Source organism: Orycteropus afer, unplaced genomic scaffold (genome assembly GCF_000298275.1).
Source record: "Orycteropus afer afer isolate SDZICR_OR568_19922 unplaced genomic scaffold, OryAfe1.0 scaffold00160, whole genome shotgun sequence".
Classification (NCBI taxonomy): Eukaryota; Metazoa; Chordata; class Mammalia; order Tubulidentata; family Orycteropodidae; genus Orycteropus; species Orycteropus afer.
Window position 1 is genome coordinate 7,017,971 of NW_006921747.1, and position 19,252 is coordinate 7,037,222.

At 41.1% G+C, this 19,252-nt stretch overlaps 1 protein-coding gene across 1 annotated transcript in view; it reads right to left on the bottom strand.

The window, feature by feature from the left end:
- GRIA1 (glutamate ionotropic receptor AMPA type subunit 1) overlaps positions 1 to 19,252 on the bottom strand; it is a 515,315-nt gene that overhangs the window by 180,773 nt on the left and 315,290 nt on the right. The window contains exon 6 of the mRNA XM_007946426.2: positions 429 to 590. Coding sequence (XP_007944617.1) covers positions 429 to 590 — 162 coding nt within the window. The remainder of the gene's footprint in view (positions 1 to 428; positions 591 to 19,252) is intronic.

Consider the following 19,252-nt stretch of genomic DNA (forward strand, 5'->3'; position numbering starts at 1 on the left):
CCAATGCTTCTCCTTATATATAGGAAGTAGACCAAACCCTTAAGGCAGCTACTCAGCTGCTCACAGTAGATTCCACCATGAAGTTGATTACCAGTCCCTTCATGGGGAATACTACATCCAGCTGCCCAGCCACTCAATCAGGGCCAGCCAAGTTGACACACAAACTTAACTGCCACAATGGGAGAACAAAAAATAGTAGAATCCTGGGTGTTTGATGATTTTAGAGCCATTATACAGGACCTAGACTGCTGATCTCTGAATTTTGTTTACATGGGAGAAAAAATGGCTATCTTGTTAAAATCATTCTCATGCCGGATTGTCTGACTTTTGCAGCCTAACCTTAATTGTTAAGGATACGTTTTCCAAAGCTCTTTCTTCTTAGAAAGCCTATCCCTGGATGGCAGGTGGGTCCTGGGCTGCCTGCTCACCTTAGGCCTCTTCCAGTCCACTCGGGTGTGGTCTCGAGCATCACTGTTCTTCCACTGCTGCATGATCTTGGCTGGGATGGTGTCTGTGTAGTTCACCAACTGGAAACCTGTCACATTTGCTCCACTCTCCTTGAACTTGTTTAGGTCAATGTCCATAAAGCCCTGTGGAGGGAGAGAGGGTAGAAGTAAGAACATGCTGCCTGGAAAAATGAACTTTAAATATGTTACAGAATCATAGGGCTTTCCATCTTGTTCCACAGGTGGATATGACTTAACTGAGAGACAGTTGTGACTCCCTTTCTTCTGAATCCATGATCACTTTGTGCACAAAATTAGCTCTATTGCTGAGTGTTTGCTCTGAAGCCAACCATCATGCCTGGCTCACTACTCACAAGCCACTAGTTCTTCAACCTTGGACTCAGTCACCTAATGTGTTTCTTGTTTGTATGCTGGAGCTCAGAGGGTTGTGGAGAAGATTCAACACAGTGATTTGTGTAAAATGTGTGGTGCAAACTATGTGATCAATAAATTGTGGCTGAGGAACTCTGGTGGTTCAAACCCACCAGCCACTCCTCAGAAGGAAGGTTGGGCAATCTACTTCTGTAGAGATACCACCTGGGAAATCCAAGGAGGGGTTGCTATGAGTTGGATCTGACTCAATGGTGGTGAGTTTGGTTTTGGTTTGGTTGGCGTAATTATGATGACAGGGACATATGGAAAAAAGAAAATGTGTATGTAGAGGGATATGTCTCATCTACACTCTAGCCCCTCCCAGTCCTTTTGAGAAAACAAGAATCTATAGTCCGTGAGGAGAAAGTTCCTACAACTTCTCCCAGGTCACCAGGAAGTTTGTGGCAGAAGCTGGATTGTGATCTAGGTCTCCATTCCTCTCCATGAATGTTTTCACATATGATAGACTAGTTCTTCTCTACCTGATGAGGTCTGATCAGTTCTAAAACCCATGATAATTCTTTACTGGGAATGAAACTCTCCTCTCCATTTGGTGAAGTTCATTCAAACTCAGGAAGCCTTCTACTTAAAAAGGAATTCTTGAATTTGTATAGAATGTTCAGTAATTCACAGTAATTCCATACTTGTGGCCTCATTTCACTTTAAACTATATAAAGTAGAAATTATTATGTCTATTTGCCAGATAAAGAAACAGACAGAGTGACAGAATCGACTTGTACACAGTCATTCAGTGAGTTATCAGTAGAGAAGGGATCAGAACTAAGGTCTTCTGTAAGTAGCTGACTCATTCACTCAGCCTCTAATCATTCAACAAACATATTTGAGAACCTATAGGGCACTATTGAAGAAAAAATTTAAGCCTCGAGTTGCAATATTGAGAGATTCTATGGGCAAAATATTGAATGATGCAGGAAACATCAAGAAAAGATGGCAGGAATACACAGAGTCACTGTACCAAAAAGAACTGATCAATCTTCATCCATTTCAAGAAGTGGCATATGATCTAGAACCAATGGTAATGAAGGAAGAAGTCAAAGCTGCAATGAAAGAACTGGCGAAGAACAAGACTCCGGGAATTGATGGCATACCGATTGAGATATTTCAGCAAACAGATGCCCCATTGGAGGCACTCACTCAGTTATGCCAAGAGATTTGGAGGACAGCTACCTGGCCAACTGACTGGAAGAGATCCATATTTGTGCCCATTCCAAAGAAAGGTGATCCCACAGAATGTAGAAATTATAGAACAATATCATTAATATCACATGCAAGTAAGATCTTACTGAAGATAATTCAGAAACGTTTGCAGCAGTATATTGATAGAGAACTTCCAGAGGTTCAAGCTGGATTCAGAAGAGGACGTGGAACAAGGGATATCATAGCTGTTGTGAGATGGATCTTGGCTCAAGGCAAAGAATACCAGAAAGATGTTTCCTTGTGTTTTATTGACTATGCAAAGGCATTTGATTGTGTGGATCATGACAAATTATGGATAACATTGAGAAGAATGGGAATTCCCGAGCACTTGATTGTACTCATGAGGAATCTGTACCTTGACCAGGAGGCTGTCGTTCGAACAGAACAAGGGGACACTACATGGTTTAAAATCAAGAAGGGAGTGAGTCAGGGTTGTATTCTTTCTCCACACTTATCTATATGCTGAGCAAATAATCCGAGAAGCTGGACTATATGAAGAAAAACGTGGTATCAGGATTGGAGGAAGAATCATTAACAACCTGAGATATGCAGACGATACAACTTTGCTTGCTGAAAGTGAGGATGACTTAAGGCACCTACTGATGAAGGTTGAAGAATACAGTCTGCAGTATGGATTACATCTCAACATAAAAAAAACAAAAATCCTCACAACTGGACCAATGAACAGCATCACAATAAATGGAGAGAAGATTGAGGTTGTCAAGGAATTCACGTTGCTTGCTTCTACAATCAATGCCAACGGAAGCAGCAGTCAGGACATTAGACGATGTGTAGCATTGGGAAAGTCAACTGCGAAGGAACTGTTTCAAGTGCTGAGGAGCAAGGATATCTCCTTGAGGACTAAGGTGCGCCTGACACAAGCCATTATATTTCCAATTGCCTGGTATGCATGTGAGAGCTGGACAATGAATAGGGAAGACCGAAGAAGAGTTGATGCTTTTGAGTTGTGGTGCGCACGAAGAATGCTAAAAGTACCATGGACTGCTAAAAGAACTAACAGATCTGTCCTGGAGGAAGTGCAGCCAGAATGCTCCTTGGAAGCAAGAATGGCCAGACTTCGTCTCACCTATTTTGGTCATGTTGTAAGAAGGGACCATTCCCTGGAGAAGGATGTCATGCTTGGTAGGGTGGAGGGTCGACGAAAGAGGCGGAGGCCTTCAGGGAGATGGATTGATACGGTGGCTGCGATGATGGACTCGAGTATAGCATGGATTGTGGGGCTGGCGCGGGATCGGGCAGTGTTTTGTTCTGCTGTGCATGGGGTCGCTATGAGTTGGAAATGACTCGACGGCACTTAACAACAACAACAACAACAGGGCACTATTCTAATAGTGAACAAAACAAGTTAAGTTCTCTTATGGAGCTTATCTTCTAGTAGGGATAACAGACCAAGAAAATAAGTAAATAACATAAACAAATAAATATGTACTTTGTAAAGTTTGGTATTAAAAAACAAACAAACAAACAAAACTCACTGCCATCAAGTCACTTCTGACTAATAGCAACCCCCATTGGCTTTCCAAGGCTGTAAATCTTTATGGAAGTAGATTACCTCTGCTTACTTCCAGGTAGCAGTTGGTGGGTTTGAACTTCTGGCATTCTGGTTAGCAACCAAATACCTTACCCACTATGCCACCACAGCTCCTTATAGTTTAGTATAGTAGAGTATAATATATGACAAATAAACAATGAGTTCCATGAAGAAAGATGAAATGGAATAAGAAGATAGGGAGGTGAGAGGTCATACTTTGGAGTGGATAATCAGGGTGGGTCTCCTTGAGGAGGAGGTATTTGTATAGGCACTTGAGTGAAGTAAGGCTCTGTGATTGACCCTCAGAGATATTTGGAAAAAAGCACTATGAACAAAGGCCCAGAGATATGAAGATTCTTGGCATGTTCCAGAAACAATAAGGAGGGTGGTATGGTTGAACACAGTGAGTGAGGGGGAGAAGATGGGAAATAAGGGTGGACCAGTAAGTAACTCCAGGCCAGAACACTGGAGCCTTATGTTATTTTTTATTTATTTATTTATTTAGGTATAAATGGGAATACAGTGCAAGCATTTGAGCAAGGATAATAAAATCAGTACCCTTTGGGATCCATGAGGAAACTGCTAGATTCCAGCAACTGAAATGGTAAAATGAGCAAGGTAAGCAGACTGGTGGATGGAGAAAGCCTGGACTGGTAGCCAAGAGACCTGAGCCCTGGTGTCAGCTCTGCCTCAGCATCTTTATCACACTCTGGGGCAGCCCCTTAATTTCTCAACAACTGAGTTTCCTTCTCTAAAAATTGGACTTGAATCAAAGACAGGCTCCCTCTATCTCCATTCCTCTTAAGTTCTGTGATTCTTTATTGTTTCTTCCTTATAAACAAGCCATGCTCACTCACTCTCACTCAGGGTCTTTGTCCTTGATATTTTCTCTGTAGAAATGTCCTTTCCTTGGCTGGCTCCTTTTCATCTTTCAGAGTTTAGCTAAAATGTCATCTCTTCAAAGAGGTCTTCCTAATCCCCCGTCTAAAGAAATTATTTTGGTTCTGTGGTAGACACGGCCAATGCTGAGCCATTTCTTCTTTCCTGTATACACTGATACTTCAAGTCAGATTCAGAAAAGGACATGAAACAAGGGATATCATTGCTCATATCACATGGATCTTAGCTGAAAGCAGAGAATACCAGAAAGATGTTTACTAATATTTTATTGACTACACAAAGGAATTATGGATAATATTGAAGAATGGGAATTCCAGAACACTTAATTGTGCTCATGTGGAACCTGCACATGGACCAAGAGATAGTCATTCAAACATAACAAGGGGATACTATGTGATTTATAATCAGGAAAATTGTACATCAGGGTTGTATCCTTTCACCATACTTATTCAATCTGTATGCTGAGCAAATAATCTGAGAAACTGGACTATATGAAGAAGAATGTGACATCAGGATTGGAGGAAGACTCATTAACAACCTGTGATGTGCAGATGACACAACCTTGCTTGCTGAAAGTAAAGAAGACTTAAAACACTTACTGATGTACATTGAAGATTACAGCCTTCAGTGTGGATTACACCTCAACATAAAGAAAACAAAAATCCTCACAAATGGACCAATAAGCAACATTATGATAAAGAAAAAAATGAAGTTGTCAAGGATTTCATTTCAATGTATTGCATTAGGTAAATCTGCTACAAAAGATCTCTTTAAAGTGTTGAAGAGCAAGGATGTTACTCTGGAAACTAAGGTGTGCCTGACCGAAGTTATTTTCACTCATTTCATATGTATGCAAAAACTGCACAGTGAATAAGGAAGACCAAAGAATTGATGCATTTGAATCATGGTGTTGGCAAAGAATATTGAATATAGCATGGACTGCCGAAAGAATGAACAAATCTGTCTTGAAGAAGTACAGCCAGGATGCTCTTTTGAAGTGAGGATGGTGAGACTTTGTCTCATATACTTTGGACATGTCATCAGGAGAAGGACATCATGTTTGGTAAGGTAGGGGAGTCAAAGTCAATGAAAAAGAGGAAGACTCTCAACAAGATGGATTGACGCAGTGGCCTCAGCAATGGGCTCAAACATAGTAATGATTGTGATGATGGGGCAGAACCGAGCAATATTTTGTTCCGTTGTACAAAGAGGTGCTATTAGTTGGAATCTATAGGACGGCATCTAACAACAACTTCCCATTAAATCCAAACTACAAACAACTATTACTCTGACCGTGTTCAGGGTAAGCCAGATGAGGCAAGTACTTAGTACTGTATGCTCAAAAGAAGTCTTCAACCAGATAGGCAGTTAGTAGATGATTCCCCAGAATCCTCTCCTTTGGATGGTTAATTCCAATTCATGATGACACTTAGATAGAGTTCAGGAAATGTTTAAAATAAATTGAGAAGTGACACTTGACTGGTTAAGTTTTCACTTTTAAATGGCAGTAACTTCAAAACTACTGAAAGTACCATGAACTGCTAAAAGAACTAACAAATCTGTCTCGGAAGAAGTTTAGCCGGAACTCTCCTTGGAAGTGAAAAAGGCCAGACTTTGTCTTATCTACTTTGGTCATGTCAGAAGGGACCATTCCCTGGAGAAGGATATCATGCTTGGTAAACTGGAGGGTCAGTGAAAAAGAGAAAGGCCTTCTCCAAGATGGATTGACACAGTGGCTGCAACACCTAGCTCAGGTATGGCAAGGATTGTGAGGCTGGCACAGGACTGGGCAGTGTTTTACTCTATTGTACATAGGGTCACTATGGGTTGGAGATGACACGACAACACCTAACAACAACAACAACAAACCTCAAAACTCTCAAAAGGTTTTTTGGATCAAGTCATAATGCAAATGAAGTAGCATTTTTGCTGTTGTCATTTCCTTTACACGTGTTATAGAGTAGAGCTGTGCTCCACAGGGTTTTCTTGGAAGCAGACTGCTAGACCTTTCTTCCATAGTGTTGTTAGATGGGTTTGAACTGCTATCTTTTTGGTTAGTACTCAAATGCAAGCCATTCGCACTTCCCAGGGACATTGCATATTGGATAGGAGGTCTAATTCTGACTTAACCTCTCCCAACACCTTGTTGACACCCTTGTGCAAATCAGTTAACCTCTGTGAATGTATATAAATGGTGACTGCTGGACCAGTTAATCTAAAAAAATATTTAAAACTCTGAGATTCTTTTTTCAATCAAAAAAATAATCCACTGTCATTTGTTGCCTGCTGCTCATAGTCTCCTTGGTTAGTTGGCATTATTACTTGAGGAAAGGCTCTGGGTTTTATTCATTCACTCAGCACGTATGTTGTAAACCCTTGCTGTGTGCTGGGCATTGTTCTGGTGCTGTGGACACATTAATGAAAAGGCAGAAAAGGTCATAGACACATTAATGAAAAGGCAGAAAAGGTCTCTATCCTCTTGGACCTAACATTCCAATGAGAGGAGAGTGGCTGTAGACAATTGACAAGGGAACCAATGACTGACCCAGAGAATTTCAAATGGTGGCACATACTCTAGAGAGACTTTAACAGGATACTGGGTAGAACTGACTAGACACAGTATTGGATCTTGATTTGGGTTTGCCCAAAAGCAGATATTTCATCAAGAGTTCAAGTGGAAATGTTTCTTTGGGTCCTGTGTTAGTTACCTAGTGCTATCATAACAAAAATACAAGTGGGTAGCTTTGAAGAATAGAAATTTAAAATTATGTTTATGTTTCTTAACAGCAGTAACAAAAGAACCCTCCAACAGAACTCTTCTGCTCCCCTGGGAAGGAATTTAAAATTGAAAACTTAACCAGTTGAGAGTCACTTCTTGATTTATTTTAAACATTTCCTGAACTCTTATCCAAGGGTCATCATGAATTGGAGTCAACTCATTGGCAACAGGTATTTTTTTATTTTTTGGTTTACCCAACATGTGTTGCAAGATATTCTATCACCTAACAGCACTGCCATCCCATCATTGGTTAAAAGCTAATATACAGTGAGAGATTTCCCATATTTTTTACAGACTTTAAAAAGAACATCTTGTTCATAAAATAACTAATGAGAGAAAGAAATGGAAATTATCTCCTGCAGACAAATTCTGTCACTTGAAAATCTGTAACAATCTCCTAGGTATTCTGTACTGACTGCCTTCATCTCAAACATAATAGAGGCCAAAAGAAATGGCAGAATTTGTTTAAACATAAAACCACTCAAATCCATCACCAGAATGTCTGACTACAAGGTTAGTGGAGCCAAACTGCAGTTATATAAAATCAAACTAATGGGACCCTTCAGTGGAACTCCTCTGCTCCCCTGAGGAGTGGACAAAAAATAATGGTAAAACAAGTGCATATTTGTGGTGTTCAATAAAGGAAAAAAAAAAAAAGGAATAACTTGAGGTCAATATGTGTTCAAATAATAGCTGATATGTTCCCTCCTATCTAAGATTTCAGGAGCCCTGGTGGTACAGTGGTTAAATGTTCAGCCACTAACCAACCAAAAGAGTAGTGGTTTGAAACCACCAGCCACGGAATGGGAGAACAATGTGGCAGTCTGCTTCTGTGAAGATTGTAGCCTTGGAAATACTATAAGGCAGTTCCACTCTGTCTTTTAGAGTTGCTGTATGAGTTGGAACTGACTTGACAGCAATGATTTTTTGCTTTTTTTAAATTTAAGATTTCATGCTGGCAATGATAATCTTTTATTATCCCCTTAATCACTAAATTGGTCTCTTATTATTATTAGACTTGATTTCTCTGTAATGCAGGAAAACAGATTCTGCCAATATGGAAAGGGGAACTAAAAAGGGGAAATAAATGTTTTTTATTTATTATTATTTTTTATTTTTATTATTGCAGTCTTATTTATTTATTTTAATGAATACAGTCTGAAGTATTAACAGTGAACATCAACTCACTCATGCTAGTCTCCTGAGCTTTCTCATTAAACAAGCTTTTATTAAGTTATTTTCTAATTTTTTTTTATAAAAAAAAACGTTGGAGGGTAGTTCTTGGTAATTAGTACATTTTTCAAAATATGCTTTACTTGTACTATTAACTATATAATATTATATAAGAATGCATCATTGCTAATTATATTCTATTAAAGATTTAAACTTGAAGTTTGATTGTCACTGATATCTTTGAGCTGTTTAGCTTATTGTATAACATGTATAACATGTCCTCAATACTGAATCCATTGCTCTGTATACTGTGAATGTTGAATGAAAATGAAATTAACCTACATGATACTGTCTTTTTAAGTTATTCAGCATGAGAACCCAGATCTCCCCAACCCAGACTCCTCCCACTGTTCCTACAGCCAGATGCTGCTCTTTGCAGAGTGTCTGTTTCTCATCTAAAATGAGGCTTTATGATGGGTGAGCTCCTGGTGCTGTTAGCTCATTATACTCCTGTCTGCTTCTTTGGCATCTCTGTGGCCCTTCATGCTGTCCTGTGTGTGACTCATGAATGGATCATGTGAGAGGATACTCTTCTTGCCATCTCCATTCAAGTGAAAATGAGTGGGCTAGTGTACTGCAAGCTCTCAGAGCAGTGGTCTGTAACCTCACTGGCACACCAAAATATTTTGGGGAGTTTCTGCAAAATAGCTGCCCAAAAGGAGGACCAGTAGCCCTGGAGTGGAAACTGGAAATCTGTACTTTTCCAAATCTCCAATGTGGCTGTAAAAAGGCCTTGGGTGGTGCAAACACTTTGTGCTTGGCTGGTGTTCTGGTTACTTAGTGCCACTACGACAAGAATATACCACAAATGGGATGGCCTCAACAAATAGTTTATTCTCTTACAGTTTGGAGGCTTTAAGTCCAAGTTCAAAGTGCCAGACTCTAGGGGCTGGGTGAAAGCCCCTCAACCTTGGGGTCCAGCTCTGCCTCCTGCTCCCAGCCCACTGGAGCTAGAGGTGTTTCTTCACTCAGACAGCTGCTGGCTGCTGAGGCAGGGAAGTTCAAGGTTGACAAGTAAAAAGGCACAGTCCCATTGTTACCAAACCAAACGGCAGGCCATTAATTTAAGTCCATTGTAAGTCCCAAGGTTGGCAGAGCATGGAAGTCTGATAAACAATGACATGGCTACATGTAGGGTCCACGCGTGCCATAAGCTAGAGACTATCCCCAAGACTTCTCCTTATATACAGGAAGCAGACCACATCCCAAAGACAGCTACTCAGCTGCTTGTCGTAGATCCCACTTTGGAGTTGATTGCCAGTCTTATTATGGGGTATAACTACCACCAGCTGCCCAGCCATTCAACCAGGCCCAGCCAAATTGACATACAAATTTAAGTACCACAGCTGGTAACTGAAAGTTTGCTGGTTTGGACCTACCTAGCAGCACCTTGGAAGAATTGCCTAGTGATCTGCTCCCATAAAGATTATAGCCAGGGAAAACATAAGAGACAGTTCTACTCTGTAACACAGGGGGTTTCTGTGAGTCAGAATTAATTCTCCAGAACTAGATGACAACAATAATGCTGGTAAATCAAATATCAGTGTTCAATATACTAAAATTACAAAGGTTATCATCAGAAGAATTACAAATTAGCATAACTGGCAAACACTGAGCAGTGGCAATGAGGAGAGTTTGTGAGAGTAGGATGAGAAGAGTCATCATTTTTCTAATGGGGAGTCACAGATAGGATTAAAGTTGATAAAGCAAGAGAAAGAGATGTGAAATTTTATGTAGAGGTGGAGAGGAAACTACCAGAATAATGAAACACTGAAAAGGAGAGAGCAGGCAGCTTGCTTTTCATTTTATACCTTTCTGCAATATTTTAACTTTTTCACAATGCAAATATATTAACTTTGTAATAGTGCTATGGAATAGATGATGAAGAATGTGGCATCAGGATTGGAAGAAGACTCATTAACAACCTGCAACATGCAGACGACAGCAACCTTGCTTGTTGAAAATGAGGGTGACTTGAAGCACTTACTAAGGAAGATTAAAGACATAGTCTGCAGTATGGATTACACCTCAACATAAAGAAAAGGAAAATCCTCACAACTGGAGTAATAAGCAACATCATGATAAATGGACAAAAGATTGAAGTTGTCAAAGATTTCATATTACTTGGATCCACAATCAACACCAGTGGAAGCAGCAGTTAAGAAATCAGATGACGTATTACACTGGGCAAAACTGCTGCAAAAGACCTCTTTGAAGGCCTGAAGAGTAAAGATGTCTCTTTGAAAGCTAAGGTGTGCCTAACCCAAGCCATGGTGTTTTCAATTGCCTCAGATGCATGTGGAATCTGGACAGTGAATAAGGAAGACTGAAGAAGAATTTGTTTGAGCTGTGGTGTTGGGGAAGAATACTGAAAGTACAATGGAGTGCCAGAAGAACTAACAAGTCTGTCCTGGAAGAAGTGCAGCTGGAATGCTCCTTAGAAGCAAGAATGGCCAGACTTTGTCTCACCTACTTTGGTCATGTTGTCAGAAGGGACCATTCCCTGGAGAAGGATATCATGCTTGGTAAAGTGGAGGGTCAGTGAAAAAGGGGAAGTCCCTCAACAAGATGGATTGACACAATTGCTGCAAAGATGGCCTCAGGCATAGCAAGGATGAGGATGATGCACAAACATGCAGTGTTTTGTTCTGTTGTATGTAGGTTCGCTAGGAGTCGGCACCAACTGAATGGTACCTAACAACGACAATGACAACATAATAGGGATACTGAGGCCCAGGTTGGGGAACAGGGACCTAAGGGCCTATGGCTGGTTGTAAGACTAGTTGGGATTAGAACTTGGGTCCTCTATCTACCCACTTTAGGAAACAGTGCAATGCTGAACCACCACTTGACTAGAATGGGAGTGAAAGTACTCAGCTAAGTAAATTAATTAATACACTTCATCTATCATGTGTCAATTTTAATTTTAAAAGGACTAGAAAAGAAAGGAATTTCAAATAATTATGATATCCTTAAAAGATTCTTAACACTATAACTAAACTACATAAGGCATACTTTCATCTTGCTGTGAAGATTTGGAAAATGCTTCAAGGATCATGAAGAGGCTCTGGGCCATCATTAGGACTACTAATTATCACGTGCATCTGGAAACAAAAGAACCGATTATGTGTGCTTTCTGGTTATTTAACCTCTCCAAGGCTTAGTTCTTTGCTCTATGAAACACAGATGTAATAGCGCATACATCAGAGAGTTGTTTTAAGTTTTAAAAGAATGAATGCATTTAAGCACTTAGGACTGTGTCTGGCACATAGCAAATTCTTAATGAATGCTAGCTGTTATTATTATCATCATGTTCACCATCATCATTATTATTAGGTCAAAACAGTTTAGATGTTAGTAGATCTGTTTCAAATCTGGTGTCTGAGCCAGGCAAGAAAATGGAGAGAACTTGAGACACGCGTACAGGGACATAGCTTTCAAAGGATGAAAAGTTTTATCTTCAAAGTTGGATTTCCTTTTCTCTGGGATTCTTTCAAGAGGCCACGTACAAGCTGTTCAGCCGTCACTAGCTTTCTTGTGCTGACACAGAAGGAAGTAGGAGTATCCACAATGTTAGGGAGAGGGAGCAGGAAGGAAGTTTGTTAAATGAGTTCTGGGGCACAGGAACGAGCTCTCCTTCCACCTCATCCCCTTGAGATCTAGAAGAGGTCAGATTAGAACAAATCAAAGAACTTGTACTTCAATCTTTCTGAATGGCGCAAATTGAACATGCCAGGCTTCCCTAACCCTTCAGACAGATTCTTAGATGACAGATCCCTAGAGAGGATGGTTACAGGGAAGTGAGGTTTGAACTCTTGTTACATGAAGAACACCTGAAAAAAGGGGCAATGATCAGCCTAAAAAGACTAGAAGACTAAAAGGGTAAGTGAAGGACAAATTTGAATCTCAGAAGGACTGTCATGGGAAAGAGGTGGAAGATTTGTTCCCTGAGGCCCTGGAAGACAGGAGAGATGCAATGAATGGGCAGATGTCCTGGAGAGGCAGATTTTGGCTAAAATAACAGTGCAAGAACAACCATAGTTCCTACCATGTATCAGGCTTGGACTATGCACTAGGCACGGTGCTCAGTGGTTTATTTATATTATCTCCTTTAATCCTCCTAACAAGCTTATGCAGTAGAAACTATTATCACTGCCGTTTTGCAAATTAGAAAACTGAGGCTTAAACTGATAGAGTAGCTTATGCCCAATATAGCATAGCTAGTGAGGGACAGAGACCATAATCATAGCAATTAACAAGACTCAAGGGTTTCCATGGAGTTTTTGGGTGGTGCCAATGGTTAACACACTCAGCTGCTATCCACAAAAAAAAAAAAAAAATGGAGATTTGTATTCAGCCAAAGCCACATCAGAAAAAAGACCTGGCAATCCACTTCTAAACATCAGCCACTGAAAACTCTATGCATAGCTCTATTCTGACATGGGGTCACCATGTGTTGGAATTGACTTGACCGGAACTGATTACTGGTTAGAACTTGAATCCCAGCCACTGTGATATCCTGCCTTATAAATTTCAGTCTAATCAATCTGTCATTTATCTCCTGCCCTGCAATGAGGTGCTTGGGAGGGGATGCTTCTTCATAAGAAGAAGGAATTAGCAGGTTTTAATGAGCCTTGATATTTTGTCCTCCTCAGTTCTTTTGTGTCCTGGTGTTGTAAACAAGAAAGCTATTTATTCCTGTCCTTCTTAGGTCTCCCCTAGCTGTGTCTTTGAGATTACAGTGATCTTTCCCAACCACTCTACCAGGCTGGGGGCTTCTAGAGGGCTGGGACCATGGCTTCCACAGTGTCCACAGCACAGTACCTGGAGCAGGGTGCATGTTCAACAGAAGCCTGAGGAATGAAGGAATAGACAACTCTTTGCTCACACTTTCTGTGATTTTTCTCACAAGCTTCAATCTTGTTGCCTCTTGGCCTCTCAGTTTTTATTTTGTGGATCAAAGACTTTTTTTTTTTTTTTTGATCCTTTAGTGTAGTATATTCTGTATTAGTTCATCAACAAACAGTGTCAGGAAAACAGTTTTAGGGACCACCACATACATTTCAGTCTTGTATTTGAACCCAGTGAACTGTTTGTCTTTGGACAATTGGCTCTCCAGGCATTAGTTTATTGATCAGTAAAATAGGGCATTGGGTGGATGACTGATTTTTCCCACTATGTTTCTGGGTTAAAGGCATTTTAGAAGTTGGATTAGGGGGAGGGGGTCCTAGGCTCCCACCTTCGCTCTTCTATCAAAGAAGTGCTGCTTTTTATATGTTTTACACATGGGGCCTCTTTTCAAGATGCCATTTGAAAAGAGGGGTTCAAACCAAAAAATTTAGGAAGTTCTGAGACAGATAAATTTTCTCTTAAGGGCTCTTACACCTTTGATCTATACTTCTGTGATCACATAGGCATGTGTCCATGAATACAGATATATGTGAATTCATGGGATGCTCATGGACAGAGGACTTAGCTGTGTCCTCAAATTCCCATGTCTCTGCGTAAAGTTTTTCACATCTTCCTATTTTAGCCACTTTAGCCAACCAAAACTTTAATGTGTCCTCACCCTATGTAAGCTTTGATAATACGCAGGTTTATCTGGTGCCTACCTAGTCAATAGGAGCTCTGGTAGCATAGTGCCCGAGGCATTTGACTGCTAACCAGAAGGCTGGTGGTTCAAACTCACCAGTCACTCCTTGGAAGGAAGGTTGGGCAATCTACTTCCGCAGTGATACTGCCTCAGAAACCCAAGGAGGGGTCGCTATGAGTCGGATCCGACTCAATGGCAGTGTGTTTGGTTTGATTTGGTTTTACCTAGTCAATATGACATTGTAGCTGTGCTGAAACTCCACCCACATTTAAAAAAAAGAAAAAGAAAAAGAAATGCAATAGTGTTACTTCATCCAATTACATTTGAAACTAGAAGCATGCACCTGTATCCTTTGATATCTGCAAACACACAAGTACATAAACTCCTGTACACAGTGTCTACTATTGACAAAGCATTGTAAAAATCAGCCAGGGTCTCACCAAACCACCGTCTCTCAGTCCTGTAGCTTAGGAGGAAATGCTGGCGCTTTGTGGTAGAAAGTCAGGGGCCCCTAGACTGGGTTGTTGAAGCAAAGGCTGCAGAAGTGTACTGATTGTGTGGTCTGCCCCTCATCCTCATTCTGCCTTCACTGCTTGTAGTTGGGGGTGACAACTGGCCAGGGTCACTTGAGAAAAAGAGCCAATGGCCAATTCAAAATTCAGCCTTTTAAAGTTTCCTTATGTGGGACAGGGTTTTATGGCTAGAGTTCCTGGTGGAATTGAAACCAATGCCATCTTCCTTCTATGTGGTCAAAAGCTTTTCACCTAGTGAGAATCAGGCAAGCCCACTTTTTACTGAAATGCTGGCTTAAGAAGCATTCACAGGGCCTCATATATAGCAGGTGATCATTGGATACTCGTGAAGAAAATGAATAAAATCAAACATTAACATATCTTTAACCTGCTGAAGAAAAGAATATTCTGGATACTCATTCATTCATTCATTCAGAGTGCTAAATATTTCCAAGTACATGCTAGACCCAGAGCATAAAATAGATCTGGTCCTTGCTTTCAAGGAGCTAAGGTGTACCAAAAAGACTAGTATTATACAAGTTATTATTGAGCAAGATAGCAGACAAAATCTGACACTAGGGGTTAGGGAAGGCTTCTAAAGGGAAGCAATGAAGCCTAAAATAAGAGGAGTTTTTGGTTAGAGCATGAGAGCCAGTAAAAAACACTCTAAAGCAGAGAATAGGCACATTGTGAGATTCAGAGTCAGAGTAGCAGAGGGCGGTGTGTTAGAGGAACTGTCTTTCCACATCAGCAGAATGTGGAACACAGAGGTCAGGCTCATGACCTTGGCCCCTGGATTCAAATCTCAGCTTTACCACCTCCTAGCTGTGTGACTTTGACTCAAGCTCTCTACACTTCATTATCCTCTACTGTAAAATGAGGGGTATCTTGAGAATTAAATAAGTGAACATATGTCAAAATCTTAGAACAGAACAGTGCCTGGCACTAGGTACATACTCATCTAAAGCTCCATGTTTCATGGGGTTCCATGCCCCATACATACTTAATACAATGTCAGGAACATGAAAACAAACAAACAAAAACCAGTTGCCATAGCACTGACTATGACTCCTGACAACTCCATGTGCTGCTTTTCAGAAGTAGATCACCAGGCCTTTCTTCTGAGTCACCTCTGGGTAGACTCAAACCTCCAAAGGTTCAGGAAGCAACCACATACGTTAACCATGTGCACCACCTGGGGACTGCTTCAGAAGATGAAGGAAAAACAAGGAGAAGAGAGGTAGAGTGGAGATGGGGTGTGAGACCACAAGAGAGAGAGGAAGAGGGAAGGGACGGGAGTTACGAGAACTACAAAATAAGAGAATGAGAGCCAAAGGGTGGAACAGGACAAACAGGAAGCAATGAACACACAGCCTCTAGAGTCAAATGGAGAATCCAGAAAGAACAAAAAAGCACTGAGTGTGAAGCAGGGAAGAGAGGGACAGGTGTGAACACAGAGGGACCTAGAAGACTGATGGTGCTATAAGCTCCCTCTCCTTACTCAGTTCACTTTGGAATGCAGGCAGAGGCTGTAGATCAGGGCTCTGCAGGGTTACAGCTGCTCCCTGGGGTCAGATGCTGCTGGATTATGTGGCAGGTGCCAAAGAGATCAGTGGGACACAAATGAGGTGTCAGCTGTTGGGGGCCAAGCTCCACTGGGCAATCTGCTCCAGGCCACACTGCCCACTTTGGACCTAGATGATGAGAGCCTCCCAGCTGATAAAGCTCTTTTCTTTTTGCCCAATTTCTGGCTCTGAGCATGCTCTGGGAAGTTCTGGATGGAAATAGTGAAACTGAGCTCACCTCTGCCTTTGACCTTCTCCTTGTTCTAGGGAAAACTTTTTCCTCATTTATATTGGCCAACTCCCTCCAGGAAGGGGAGAAACTCTCCTGGAGTCCCTGTGTAACACAGGAATACATTTTAACATGAGTGACAACAATAGCTGCAGCTACTCTATTATTACTATTATTCTGTCACCACCGTTAGACATCAGAAGCAACAGTGACAGCAGCTGCCATAATTTATTGAACACTTGCTCTATGCCAGGCTTGGTGCAGGGTGCTTTACCTGCAGATATCATTTCCTATTTACAGTAGTCTTTTAATTCACAATATTAAATAATAATATTAAACTCATTTAAGGGATAAGCAAATGGAGACTTGTCAAGTCAACTCTGGTTCATGGTGACCCCATGTACAACAGAACAAAATATTGCCCAGTCTTGTGCCATGTTCATGATCATGGATATGCTGGAGTCCATTGTTGAGTGTCTTCCCACTTAAGGGGCTCATCTTCCAGCACTATGTCAAACAGTATTCTGTTGTGATCCATGGGTTTTCATTGGCTGATTTTCAGAAGTAGATTTCCAGGCCTTTCTTGCTAGTCTGCCTTAGTCTGAAATTCTGCTAAGTCCTGTCAGCCATGGGTGACCCTCCTGGTATTTGAAACACTGGTGACAAAGCTTCTGGCATCATAGCAGTGTACAAGCCATTACAGTACTATGAACTGACAGATGGGTGGTGGAAATGGGAGCTTGGGAAGGTAAAGTGATTGATCCACAGTCACACAGATCCAGGATCTGAACCTAAGCAATCTGATTGATCCTCCTAACCATCACCCTACAAGATAAAGTGCAATGTCAGACTTAGATTCTGGACACAGATCATTCACCACCCTGCAGAGGGTGACTTTGGTCTATTCTCCCCCTGCCCCTTGGCATCAGCTTTATTACTTATATAATGAGGTGTAGATAATATCCAATTACCTTTTCTCCTACCCTGGAGTGTTATGAGGATCAAGTGAAATATTGCTTAGCAAAGTCCTAGAGTTGTTATCACCATTGTCTCCAACACAGAAACTTTCTCCACCTTTCAAGGGGGTATGATGTAGGAGGAGGATAAATGAGTGGCCAGGTGAGAAGGTGGTGATCTCTCTGGGTAGGCACACATGGGGATGCTTGTCAGTGTCCTTCCCTTGTGCCAAGTTCCTAATATTGTGAAAATTGTGCCCAAAAGGCAAACTAATCTTGGTGCAATTCTCCTGGAAAGCACTTGCTGGTGTTTGGCTTCTGTCCAAGATACAGAATTTTGGGCTGGCAGGGTAAGGAGGACTTTCTTTAAATCGCCTCATTCAGGCTAGTCCCTTGGTGGATAAAGAGCCTTGTTCCTTCCAACATCACGTCTTTAAACCAAGTCTTTGAAAGGACTGTCAATATGTGAGGGGTGACCCCATGGGAAAGCTGTCTGCACAACATTAATCCTTCCTATCTCAACCATAAGAATCTAGAAACCTGGACTACACAAAGGAGTCATTCTCTGGCGAAAAGAAGAATAGGAAGAAAATGCTTAAATCTAGTGGGCCTTGGGGTCAAAATGCATTTTGGCACTTATATGTCTCTGCCAAATTTAACTGAAACCATTTTTTCCTGAGTCCTTCATAAGTCATTTTCTCAACTCTTCCTTGGTCCCTCTTAGGAGCAAGTCTTGATAAAACTAAGCATCTGGATTCCTTTGCTATTGAACCAGGTGATGTGCAGAGGAACGGCTGGTCCTGCAGATCCTCCGTTTAAGATGAGGTCAGCTACTCTGCCTGATTTTTACTAGCAGAAAGCAAAACCCTGCCCAAGTTAGAAAGGTTGGTGGTTTGAGTCCATCTAGAGGCACTTTGGAAGAAAGGCCAGGAGATCTACTTCTGAAAAAACTCAATCATTGAAAACCTTATGGAGCACAATTCTACACTGACACACATGGGCCACCATAAGCCAGAATGGACTAGAGGGTTCAGGGGAGATGCTGACTGCAGCCCATCCACCACCACACAGCCTAGAGGAAGAGAGAGAGAGAGTGGACTTAGGCGTCAGAGAGATGTGGGTCTGAAGACTAGCTCTGTGACCTTTGATAAGTTGCTCAATCCTCAGACTCTGTTTCCTCATGTGGAAAACACACATAATAGTACTACCCACTCTGGTGAGACTGATGAAAGGATTGGAAGGTATGTACACAGAGCATAGAATAGAGCTGGCTCAGGTCTGCCGTTTGCAAAATAACCATAGTCCCTACCTAACCACAAAAGCTGCTATTTATTGGCATGGAATGTGTACTAGACCTCGTGTGGGATGTGCTTCATATATTGTCGTTCAGTCTTTGTGATATAGCATTGGAGGTAAGCTCTGTGTATTCACATTTCATGGGTAAAAATTCCAAAAAATTTTGTAACTTGCCTTGGGTAATACTGCTAGAAAGTGTTTGTACTATGATTAAAACAGTAATAAATAAAATTAATAAAATTAAAGTATTAATAAAATGAATGAGGAACCTTGGTGACACAACAGTTAAGCACTCACCTGTTAACTGAAAGGTCAGTGGTTCAAACCCACTAGCTGCTCTGTGGAAGAAAAATGAGGCAGTCTGCTTCTGTAAGGATTTATAGCCTTGGAAACCCTATGGTGCAGTTCTATTCTGTCCTATAAGGTCACTATGACTCAGAATGGACTTGACAGTAACAGGAATAACATAAATAAAAATAATAATAAACAGTTCTAAAGCTCTTCTAGATTTCAGGAACTGTGTTCATCACTTTATAATCAT